Source organism: Antedon mediterranea, chromosome 1 (genome assembly GCF_964355755.1).
Source record: "Antedon mediterranea chromosome 1, ecAntMedi1.1, whole genome shotgun sequence".
NCBI classification, from domain to species: domain Eukaryota; kingdom Metazoa; phylum Echinodermata; class Crinoidea; order Comatulida; family Antedonidae; genus Antedon; species Antedon mediterranea.
This window is the reverse complement of record NC_092670.1, coordinates 19,099,260-19,110,730: the sequence shown is the minus strand read 5'-3', so window position 1 is coordinate 19,110,730 and position 11,471 is coordinate 19,099,260. Positions and strand designations below refer to the sequence as shown.

The 11,471-nt window shown below is 37.7% G+C and overlaps 4 protein-coding genes across 4 annotated transcripts; all 4 read right to left on the bottom strand.

The window, feature by feature from the left end:
• Positions 1–192: 192 nt before the first annotated feature.
• LOC140060598 (stimulator of interferon genes protein-like) lies at positions 193–1,942 on the bottom strand. The gene is made up of 5 exons (XM_072106882.1): positions 1,920–1,942; positions 1,149–1,647; positions 946–1,054; positions 495–736; positions 193–317 (listed from the first exon to the last, which is right to left on the bottom strand). Exons 1-5 carry the CDS (start codon positions 1,928–1,930, stop codon positions 279–281), a joined length of 900 nt encoding a protein of 299 aa, XP_071962983.1. The 5' UTR covers positions 1,931–1,942; the 3' UTR covers positions 193–278.
• A 921-nt stretch (positions 1,943–2,863) lies between these two features.
• LOC140060579 (stimulator of interferon genes protein-like) lies at positions 2,864–4,543 on the bottom strand. Its single transcript, XM_072106860.1, has 5 exons — positions 4,085–4,543; positions 3,883–3,991; positions 3,491–3,738; positions 3,167–3,347; positions 2,864–2,972 (listed from the first exon to the last, which is right to left on the bottom strand). The coding sequence occupies exons 1-5, from the start codon at positions 4,499–4,501 to the stop codon at positions 2,899–2,901; spliced, it is 1,029 nt and encodes a 342-aa protein (XP_071962961.1). The 5' UTR covers positions 4,502–4,543; the 3' UTR covers positions 2,864–2,898.
• Positions 4,544–6,622: 2,079 nt separating this feature from the next.
• On the bottom strand, positions 6,623–10,648 carry LOC140042604 (uncharacterized). Its single transcript, XM_072087712.1, has 2 exons — positions 9,978–10,648; positions 6,623–8,315 (listed from the first exon to the last, which is right to left on the bottom strand). The coding sequence occupies exons 1-2, from the start codon at positions 10,646–10,648 to the stop codon at positions 6,623–6,625; spliced, it is 2,364 nt and encodes a 787-aa protein (XP_071943813.1).
• A 104-nt stretch (positions 10,649–10,752) lies between these two features.
• LOC140042588 (uncharacterized) lies at positions 10,753–11,388 on the bottom strand. The gene is made up of 2 exons (XM_072087710.1): positions 11,310–11,388; positions 10,753–11,228 (listed from the first exon to the last, which is right to left on the bottom strand). The coding sequence occupies exons 1-2, from the start codon at positions 11,386–11,388 to the stop codon at positions 10,753–10,755; spliced, it is 555 nt and encodes a 184-aa protein (XP_071943811.1).
• Positions 11,389–11,471: the final 83 nt, after the last annotated feature.

The window sequence follows — 11,471 nt, the reverse complement described above, 5'->3', positions numbered from 1 at the left end:
TAAAATTTCAAAGGATAATATCAATAATGAATAAAATGTGCACGTTTTTGTTTTTTGTCAAATTGCTAAAAAGACGTATTTACGGATCTCGGGCAGGCAAACATCCGTGGATGGTTTCCCCTTTTCCATCCTTATGGTAGAACAATATTAAGCTCACCTGACAAAGTTACAATCACAAACTTTTCTTTATATTCGTCATCAATTAATTCCTGAATTCCTGATTCCTGACAAATAGGCGGCATTGCTCTTCACGTTTCTTTTTGTCAAGATTAGTAAACTTAGACATCTGGAACATATTCACAAATGACAAAGCGTGACTTTAAAAAGATAATATTATTATTATGATCAACTTTGAACTTCTTACAGTACTGAGACGGGATCACAAGTCGGGCACATTAAGTCTATGTGACAGGTTATAGAAAAATGAACGATTTTGAGAATGCGAAGAGAGGGCACATCCAATAATATAAAATCTAATAGGTATGAATACTTACTCTTCCTTTTCCATCGTCAATTTTGTAGACTGAAATAGTGTACTTTCTTTTAACACCAGCACGATCTTTGAGCACAGGCGGCAAGTTACTCTCAAATGTAATGCCTTCATGTCTTTCACTCTCCCCAAGCAAAGAAGGCACTTTGCAGTTCAAAGGAACAATACAATTGAATACGCATTTTAACCTTTTATTTTCCAATTCTTGTTTCCATCTTTCATCCTTCTCTATAGTTCCTTTAAGATCTGATAAAATTATTGTTATAACTATTTATTATGGAAACCCTAGTATCGTAAACCCGTCTATAAAACAATATTTAACACATTTTTTAAAATAAAGTAGCTGGCCTATAAAAAGCTACACTTAATTCAGGAATTCGAAATATGAATAGATTAGCCAAGACCGAACCATAATATATTTAAAAAATACAGTGTACTATAAATGATGTGTGAACCTTTTAATATGATTTCCAAAAATCCAGTAAAATAACTCCATGCAAGACCCTGTGTGACATTGATGTTACTAGATTCATGGATTTCACTGACCTCAACCACTGACAGTGTCTGTGAAATTCATAAACACAATCAATCAAATAACTTATTAACTTGATGACTTTTGTAGAGAGAATATTCTGAAACCAGTAATTTAAATACATACCTTAAAGTCAAACATGTAGTTTGTAATTATTGACACACCGACTGGTGTTATGACGTTCAGGCGATTGGTCGACCAGTGATTATCAAAACGATCTTTATTGTCACTTCTCATCCAAAGCACAACAGCAATTAAGGCTACAGAACCCATGACAAATGTTTTCGTCAAAAATACTTGAAAACAATTCTTAAACAGCAGGAGGATTGAGTTATTGTGACGACTTCGTATGTGCTTATATTCCTCGACCAACACAAAAATGCACAAAACAAATTTTGTAGTTATGGCACCGAAAAACACCATAGGTAGAGCAAATACAGAGTTGTACATGCATAGCAAGTATAAATCATCATCAACCAGCGTTTCCAGTGGAACTGCCATCCACACCAAAAATGAATAAGCCATGAATACCAGACTAACAAAAGTTGCTACAATTTGCTTATTCTTTCCACGCTTTTTTGGTACCTCTCCAAAGCCACTTTCAAAACGCTTTACTACTGAATTTCTATTGACAAAATAAAATACCTTTTTCTTTCGTTTATTTCGTAAATACTAGGCCTACACTATAGTTCATTAGTGAACAGATATTCTTCTGAAAATGTATTTTAAGTCTACAATAAGCAAATGTCAATGTAATAACCGAACAATCTTACAGTTGATTTAATATAAAATATCGACATGCTTAATATTTAGAAATATAAATCGTGTCAATGACGCAACTGCCTTAATATAAATATCCGTTACCGGCCGGGTAACCAAAAAAGACAAAAACCTTACCGAGACGACATTGTTAAACCTGCCTATATTATTACTGGATCTGAAAGTATTATAATAAACAATTTCGAATGAACAGAAAGAAAAATGAAATGATCCTACTAGAAACATTTGTTGAAAGATAGGTGAAAGTATAGAAATAGTGATACTAGTGTTATTATAGGCCTATTACATTTTACAAGTGATTGAACTTACAGGTACTTACTGGTATCTAGGCTAGCTATCCTCATAGCCATGATTACCACATACCTGGCGTATTAATGATTACTAATGTCTATATACAATGCAATGTAATGCTATTCTGAGCTACAATAAACTACAACCAAACTATCGTCTTCGTTTACTATATTATTGTTGTATACAAAGACATAACATCACAACTACAGTAGTAAAAAGGAAAATTTCAAAAGCTGATCATGAACCGAGATTTTCAATATTTTTTATCAATAAAGAATGAACTAACCTTATTATCTTTAAAAATGCTATCTTACTGTAATAAACCTTTAGCTCTTGAACATATAATAATTGTATAGAGTTGTTGTTCAGAGTACAGTACATACATTATATTACCGCTATTTCATATGTAAATCATAAACCTACAAACTGAATCTAAAATGGAACTTTGTGAATTTCCCTAAAAATGGTGTTTTCAGAGAATAGAGAGGTTTATAATATTGTAACCCCGTATTTTATGGTGTAAATGTGGCGTAAAATCAATAGTGTTTGATACAAATTCATCTAGAATGGAATTCAACACAATTTACCTTTCTGACATGCATACAAGATTCCAATGTTTTGGGATGTTTATTGAATTCCCCCACCCCGAGAGTAGACTGTCAAGGGGCAATATCGCAGTGAATGTAGTTTGGTATTTAACAATATAGTAAACCAGAAGGATTAACCTAAATATATTAAAACTGTATATACATCATTTTAGTGTATTTTCAATGAATTAAGAAATCTTCGAAATGTCTGCATGAGCCTAGTCGATTTGCACCCGATCGTTATTGATATTATTAAGAAGAACGTCTCTTAAAAGATTCCCATCATTTTCACCTGAAAAGCAATAAAATATTTATGTTTAACACTGTATTCTATGTTAGCTGTTTATTTGTTCTGGTAAAGATGGTAGGATTTGGACTTCGATTTGAATGTTGTGGCATCGCCCCCTCCCCATTGCCATTTTAATATTCACATAGCTGTCCATCCATAAAATCCTAAAAAGCAAATTATGATTAGAATGTTTATACCTGATAAAGTAACGATTACGCATTTATTTTGATAATCTTCATTTTCGTCAATCAATTCCTGAAGTTTCCTAACGAGTAAGTGACACTGCTCGTCACGTACGTGTTGTTCAATAGCAGTCCACCGAGACATCTGGAACAGTGTATCAATGATGGTCACATATTCACTAATGGCAAACTTTGACTGAAATAAAAATAATTGATACACTATGCAAGTTTACAATATAAAGCTAAAATATTCCCTGCACTGCCGCAATTTCTATTAACTCTGAGGTGATTTGTTATTATTTGGTAGACACCAACATCTTAATCTATAATAATACTTACTTCTCCTTTTCCATTGTCAATTTTGTAAACTGAATTAACATACGGCCTGTCTTTCACACCTGCACGATCGACATACAGAGTTGGTAGCTTGCCCTCAAAGGTAATTCCTCTGTGTTTTTTTGGACACTCTCCGAGTTTGGAAGGAATTTTACAGTTCAGTGGTACAATAGCATAAAACTTGCACTGTAGGTTTCCCTTGTTCAATTCTTCTTTCCACCTTTCATCCTTCTCTATAGTTTTCTTAAGATCTAAGGAAAAATACAAATATTCAAACAATTGTTCTTTTGCGCTGTTTTTTTTTTTTTTTTAGCTTATATGTATTAATTATTTTTGTTTTCTTATTGTTATTTTGTTGTATTTCTTTTTATAAAGAAAATTGTTAATTCACAAACCTTTCAGAATAATTGCTAGATATCCTGTGAAATAGCTCCATGCTAGGCCCTGTGCAACGTTGATGTTGCTAGACTCATGAATTTCACTCAGCTCAACAACTGACAGTGACTATGAAATGTAAAAAAAAAAGTGCGAAATCAATTATTAACCACTATATTGGATGTAATTTACATACCTAAAAATAAATAAAATGTTACAAACCTTGAAACCAAGTGCGTAGTTCGCAATGATTGAAACACCAATTGACGTTATTATATCCGGCCAGTTGTGTGACCAGTGAATGGTAAAAAGATCTACATCGGCACTTCTCATCAGGAATATGGCACCCAATAAAATAAAAAATCCCACGATGAAATTCATCGTCAAAAAAACTTGGAAACAATTTTTAAGCAACTGGACGAAGGAGTTATTATGGCGACTTTTCTTGTGTTTGAACTCCTCGAAGAGCACAAACAAGCACATACACAATTTGCCCAAGATGACACTGCAAAACATTATAGGCAGAGAAAACACATGGTTGTAACTACGGACAATGTATAAGTCTTCTTGATTGAGATTTGTCCTGTTAAAATTAAAGTTTCTTTCTTTTATCTTTTGAAGTGGAACTTTAGGCGCCATCCTAACTAAATTACCAACGAATACCAAAATAGCAAAGTATGCCGCGTATCGTTTCCATTCTCCTCTTTTTTTCGACAACTCTCCAAAGCCAAAATTGTCTGAAGGTGGATATCTATGAAGACAGTTAAAAAAAGTGTGATCAAAATCTATTCTCAATATCATATATCCAATACTTCTTCTTTTTCCCTAGACTCTTGGTCTAGGGCATTTATTTGCACAGCACTTAGGCTATAATGAAATAAAACTAATGTAGACATATTTTCAAATAAAGTAATATTTCTTGAAGCCATTAAAATAATGAACTTACTTTCAGAAGGGAAATTATAAAACGTAACTGGTAATAAAAACTCCTGACGTAACTCATTATAGAACGGACAAATTAACAGAAAGTGATATTCATCTTCTATCTCATTCTTATGACATAATTTACATATTCTGTTTTCTCTTAAAACCTCACACCACCTACCCCTTTCAACCTCACACCACCTACCCCTTAAAACCTCACACCACCTACCCCTTTCAACCTCAATATCAAGAATTTCTAGACAAAATTGGTTAAAAATTGTCTACGGTATATGTTTACATTTTGTTTGCAGACAGATAATTTTCTATATGAATTTTTTGTTTAAATTTTGTAAAATAAAGTAAACGTGAGTATGTACTAGTGCTCTTAATAAATGTTTATTGTTCAATGTCCTGTAAACGTAATTTAATTTATAATTTTTGTAATTTTTCCATATCCATCCATATCTCAAATCGATTAAAAATAATACATGTTTAATTTGTGTAACCCAATATTCTTCATCTCTTTCCGCCTTTAGTTGAAACAAATAGCATTTAATAATAATAATAATAATAATAATATCCTGGATTTATATAGCGCCTAATGTTGTGAAACCTCTAAGCGCTGAACATTATTACCCGTTCATTTCTGCCTCAAACACGTATGGAAACATACAATGCAGCTAGTAATCAGCGCAAAGTTGTGTCTTGATCTAACCGGGTACCCATTTATACACCTGGGTATGAAATTCTACTCCTGTCCAAGTTGAAATGTTAATATGTTAATTAACTAGATCTAAAATTAAAAAAATCGTATACTGTAGCTATACAGTTTCATTACAATCAGTATAGAAAATAGGAAAAAACCTTACCCAGCCATTGTTGTTGTAAATGGTCTACTGCTGCATGTGGATGCTGTAACTTTATATACTCAGTAGGCTTATGCAGGATAAAAAGAAAAAAATCCCGAAGAATGAAATACTGAAAAATGATATATGACAAAAATACAAGGAACAACAAATCTAAGATAAATGTTGACAATGGTTTCCAAAGTAGAAACGGACCTAGGCCTGTCACTTTCTCTTGGCGATCGATGTTTATAATGGCGCGTACACAGTTGAAGGCTATCTCTTCAAACAATACAATACGGTAGTATCTAAAATTAGATTTTCCACGAGTTTATCGTTAATGTCAGTATAATGTTTCATGCGGACATGACATTGTGAAACGCTGATACAAATTATAATAGGCCATGCTTTATAGGATTGGTAACGCTCGTAGCGTCGTACGTTAATCGGTATACAACAAAAAAACTTCCAACCAGGTTTTGCACTTCACAATTGATTTATTGTGGTTCAAACTGAAAATGTAACAAAATAATACAATAAAGAACTACAATGTATCCAGGTTAAATTAGCAAAATGTAGAAATGGTATTAAGCCTAAACTAAACTAAACTAAAGAGAGTAATCAAAGGAAGCAAATAACGAACTTACACCACTGGCCTGTCTGGTGTAATACAAAGGTACGCATAGGATTACCGCTCACGAAATGAAAAGAACGACAACGACAAGCGCAGCACAGTAAAAGGGAATAATAGAAACAAAAGAACGGGAAATTTACATATTATGTCAGGTGCAGTTTAACATAGCAGAAATAAAGCGTTGCGTCACTAACACCCCGGCCCCAATACATTGTATACATAATGTATTCTTCCTATCAAGTAATAAATAATAAGTAACCCAGTGCCATGTTTTTAGCACGGATTTGCAAATTAAGAATTTATCAATATTATGGTGTATCATTAATTGTCTGATTTTCTAAATCTAACTACATTTAATTACATACATCCTTCTAGTAAGCAAATTTTAACAATTGGCCTATCATATACACCCGTTTGGGTTTTAACTTCAACAGAACGAACCCGTCCGTCGGTGCCGGGGTAAATCTTGGTGATCAATCCTAAAGGCCATTGGTAACGAGGTGTGTTCTCTGCTTTCATTAGAACCAGGTCCCCTTGCCGTAGATTTCTTCTTGGTTTTAACCATTTCTGGCGCTGTTGTAGGTCAGGAAGATATTCACTTAACCATCGTTTCCAAAAGATGTCCGCCATATACTGAATTTGACGCCAACGACGCTTATACAAGTCTTGGTTAACGAACATGCCAGGAGGTAATGATGGTCCAGCACGCATAAGCAATAGGTGGTTAGGTGTAAGGGGCGAGGGATCATCTGGATCACCTGGATCACTGGAAAGTTTAGTTATGGGACGACTGTTCACTGTGCTTTCTACTATGCACATCAGTGTTGATAATCCTTCATCATCCAGTTTCTGCTGACCCAATACGCCACGCACAGTACGGAACGCACCGTACGAATTTGCCTCTCCCAGGCTCCACCCATATGACGCAGTAGGAGTATTAAATATCCACTCAATTTCCTTTTGTTGCAAGAAGTCACCTATCTTATGTTGGTTCCATCCTTTAAGTGCTTGCTTTAATTGCAGTTGAGCACCTACTAAGTTCGTGCCGTTATCTGAGCGAATTTCGGCTGGCTCGCCCCGACGTGTAATAAAGCGTTGTAAGGCATTGATGAACGAGTCGGTGTCCAAACTGTGTGAAACCTCTAAGTGAATGGCTCGAGTGGCGAGGCAAGTGAAGATACATCCGTATCTTTTCAATTCGCTACGGGCTCTTTTTATTATAAACGGTCCAAAGTAGTCGATACCTACTCTATTGAACGGCGTTTCATTTGATTTAACCCGGGCTTCAGGAAGATTTCCCATCATTTGTGTTTCTGTTCTTGCTCTCAACTTCCTGCATGTTATACATTTGGACAAGATACCTTTCACGGTGGGGCGACCTCGAACAATCCAATACTTTAGTCTGGTTTCAGCCAAAGTGCGTTCAGCTCCAGCGTGACCCGTTCTCAAGTGGTGATGTTCGACAATTAACTTAGTAACATGGTGATTTGCTGGTAGCAACACTTGATGCTTGGTTTGGTATGATACATTTGCCTTTTCTAATCTACCTCCCACACGCCACAGACCGTCTTCTATCAGGATAGGATTCAACCTTTTAAGCGAATTAATCTGCTCAGGCTTCAGGCTATTTGTTTGAATATACCAGATGATGGATTCTTCTGCTTTCTTAAGCTCGTTTACCGTTAGTTTCCCAGTAATTAGGCATGCAGGTTTCAACATAAAGGCTTTGAAGCGCATAATCCATGCCACAGCTCGCTTTAGCCCGTACCAGAAAGAGTATCGTTTTAAGAGTTGGTCGACAGTAGCGTTATTATTTGTCACAACTGTGTAGATTTTTGACGATTTTTTAATTTCCGCCCTTGCTTCAAGTTCTGCGCATATAAGGGGTGGTTGAGTTGGCCATCTTTCTTCATTTTTCCACAGGTATGATGGTCCGCTAACCCATCTGCGGTTATTAACCAGCTTGCTTGCAGTCAAACCTCGGGATGCGTCATCTCCAGGGTTACTCTTTGTGTCAATGTATCGCCATTGGTGCGGAAAACTATGTTCCCTGATTACCGAAACACGGTTTGCTACGTAAGTCTGGGAGCGACGCCAGTGGTGGCGCCAGCGGGGGGGGGGGCTACGGGGGCTCTAGCCCCCTCGTCGGGGAGCCTAGCACCCCCGTCGGGGAACACGGGTACTTTTTGTCGGGGAATATAATATACAGTAAAAAACGTTCGCGTTCACTTGGTAGCTTCAGCGCCTAGAAAACCGCGACGTCTCATTGACCGTGAGAGTACGTCAGAGTGCTATTATACAATTTAGGCCTATATGCATTCATTATTGCCAGCGATCTAACTTACTACTAAACATTAGCTAGGTACGCACTTGTCTGGCGGTATCCTTTTGTACGAATCGTTCAACGTTGGGTCGAGACGCGTGATATCAAGTTCCATCCAGGGACCAAAATGTGTAATGTAGTTATTTTCCAGGCGAAGTTTACCGACGGTTCGGGTACTTTTTGTCGGGGAATATAATTCGTTCGCGTTCACTTCGTAGCTTCAGCGCCTAGAAAACCTCGACGTTTCATTGACCGTGAGAGTAGGCCTACGTCAGAGTGATATTATGCACTTTATGCATTCATTATTGCCAGCGATCTAACTTACTACTAAACAATAGCTATAGGTACGCACTTGTCTGGTGGTATCCCTTTGTACGATCGTTCAACGTTGGGTCGCGATATCATGTTCTATCCAGGGACCAAAATGTGTACTGTAGTTATTTTCCAGGCGAAGTTTACAGACGGTTACGTCGTGTACTGTGTCGACGTACGCTACACTACAGCAAAAACGAATTATGTTAATTGTTCGTATGTTCACCAATTTTTTAATTTACAAGTAACCTTCTGTACCGTGGGGCACCTAAAATAAATATTTCATTCATTACTAAACAAAAAAACATGCCATTTTCGCTTAGCCAACATCTTATTATAGCTAAGTTATTAAATTTTCAATGTCCTGTATGTCATGAATTTCTCACCACTCGGAAGTCCAGATGGTACGCAGGCATACACTTGGGTGGAATAAACTTATTTCCCCGACTGAAAAAGGTCTACGCTTGCGTTTTTTAAGCCTCTGGGCCTGATGTTTCCAAAGTATAAAATGCAATTTTTTGAAGACCTGCAGCTCTAGTTTTAAACATTTTCTTAGCTCAGCCCCAACAATAAAGCTGGTCATATTTCGAAGTACAAGAAGTGCATTTTCCGGGACCTAACATCTCTATTTTTCAAACATTTCTTAGCTCAGTCACAACCATGATAGGGACTTATATATTTTGTTTCATGTTTTGAAGTATAATAAGTCCAATTTCCAGGACCTCCAACTCTATTTTTCTAAATTTTCTTTGAACTTTTATTTTTTAAATTGAAAAATATGGATTGAAACAGTCATCGCGCATCGTTTTTTGCACGCAGTATTTTATTTATGCATTATAAAAAAATGGAAAAAATGGCTACCCTAAATCTGATTAAAATGACCTCAAATGACGCTAGAACGCGTTGCTTCCGGGGGCTTCGCCCCCTGGACCCCCACCGGGGGCCCTTGCCGGCCCCCTGGCCCCCAGCCTTGTGATGCTCGCTTCGCTCGCATAGCCCCCTCGTCGGGGAATGTAGCCCCCGCGTCGGGAAGATCCTGGCGCCACCCCTGAGCGACGCTCATCATTTTTAATATACCATAAAACGATCATGCTGTCCGACCAAAAGGTGGATTCCAACAGCGGAATTTCTAGCTCACGCGGCAACAACTTGTCTAACTTGATTGCTTCGACGGCTGGGGTCAACTCCAACCTTGGGATGGTTGTGGTCTTCAAAGGTGCAAGTCTCGATTTGGACATCAGAATACTACAATGGCTTTTATCGTAGGAATCTATCATTCTAAGATACGTTACTACCCCGTATCCAGCTTCGGATGCGTCGACAAAATGATGTAGTTGGCTGGATTTGATGCGAAGCCCAATGGGCTTAAAACAACGTGGTACCTTCAGATCCATTATAGTAGGAAGGTCAATGAGCCATCGATTCCACTGATCAGCACTCTCAGTTGGTATGGGATCATCCCAGTCGTATTTGCAGCGGCATAGTTGCTGAAATATCATCTTTCCTCGCAGTACATAGGGTCCTGCATAACCAAGTGGATCGTACACAGAGTTGAGTATACTTAGCACTCCGCGACGTGTCATAGGTTTAACAGCAACTTGAATATCGTATTGGAACTTGTCTTGCTCAATATTCCAAAGCCTTCCAAGGACTCGCACACATGGTAAGCTGTCGAAACTAATGTTCTTTAATCCTGTGGCCCACTCATCTTGAGGTAGAGAATAGATAACCTCCCGGCTATTCGACATCCACTTGTTGAGGTGAAACCCTCCACACTACTGCAATAGTCTTTTAACTTCATGTACGAGATATATGGCTTCGTCAACAGACGCTACAGACTTTAAGCAATCGTCTACGTAAAAGTTACGCTTAATATTGTCTGCCTTGCAGCATTGCTGTATTCACTTGCGTTATCCTCGACAGTCCGATGAACAGCATAATTGGCGCAACTTGGGCTCCAAACTCCTCCAAATAAATGAACAGTCATTCTATACTCTAAAGGCACGTTGTATGGGTCATCATTTTTCCACCATAGGAACCGCAGTGCGTTACGATCGGCGGGATTTACAACAACTTGGTGAAACATGCCTTGGATATCGGCTGTGAACGCAACAGCCTCTTGTCGGAAACGAAGGAGGACGCCGATTAGTTTATTGGTCAAATCTGGTCCTTGGTGTACCTGATCATTTAACGAGGTGCCATTTGCCCTAGCAGCACAATCAAAGACGATTCGGCATTTGTCCGGCTTCTTGGGGTTAAACACCGGGTGATGCGGGAGGTACCATACACAACCGTCAGCTCTGCAGAGGTCCTCTTCTGGAACAAGTTCTGCGTGTCAATCAGCAAGTACTTTATGAATTTCAGTTTCGTATTTTTTCTTCAAAACTGGGTCTCGTGTCAATCGTTTACCCAACAGGTACAATCTACGGTCTACCATCTGACGATTATCAGGTAGGTTTGGTGGTCTGTGCTTGAATGGAATATTCATAGAATAGTGGTCATCTTTTAGACTAATGGAGTCTTCCCATAAATGCAATACCCTGTGATCATTGATGGATAAGGTAGTTTCGG

Excerpts from the sequence above, each read along its gene's own strand:
- LOC140060598 (XM_072106882.1), bottom strand. Across the intron at positions 1,055-1,148 it reads ACTACATGTTTGACTTTAAG|ACACTGTCAGTGGTTGAGGT; the intron begins GTATGTATTTAA and ends TGAATTTCACAG. Across the intron at positions 737-945 it reads TTTGGAAATCATATTAAAAG|ATCTTAAAGGAACTATAGAG; the intron begins GTTCACACATCA and ends TAATTTTATCAG.
- LOC140060579 (XM_072106860.1), bottom strand. The coding sequence starts at position 4,501 with ATGGCGCCTAAAGTTCCACTTCAAAAGATAAAAGAAAGAAACTTTAAT. Across the intron at positions 3,992-4,084 it reads ACTACGCACTTGGTTTCAAG|TCACTGTCAGTTGTTGAGCT; the intron begins GTTTGTAACATT and ends TACATTTCATAG. Across the intron at positions 3,739-3,882 it reads TCTAGCAATTATTCTGAAAG|ATCTTAAGAAAACTATAGAG; the intron begins GTTTGTGAATTA and ends ATTTTTCCTTAG.
- LOC140042604 (XM_072087712.1), bottom strand. The coding sequence starts at position 10,648 with ATGTCGAATAGCCGGGAGGTTATCTATTCTCTACCTCAAGATGAGTGG. Across the intron at positions 8,316-9,977 it reads GACAGCATGATCGTTTTATG|GGAACATAGTTTTCCGCACC; the intron begins GTATATTAAAAA and ends TTCGGTAATCAG.
- LOC140042588 (XM_072087710.1), bottom strand. The coding sequence starts at position 11,388 with ATGAATATTCCATTCAAGCACAGACCACCAAACCTACCTGATAATCGT. Across the intron at positions 11,229-11,309 it reads CCGTAGATTGTACCTGTTGG|AACTTGTTCCAGAAGAGGAC; the intron begins GTAAACGATTGA and ends ATTGACACGCAG.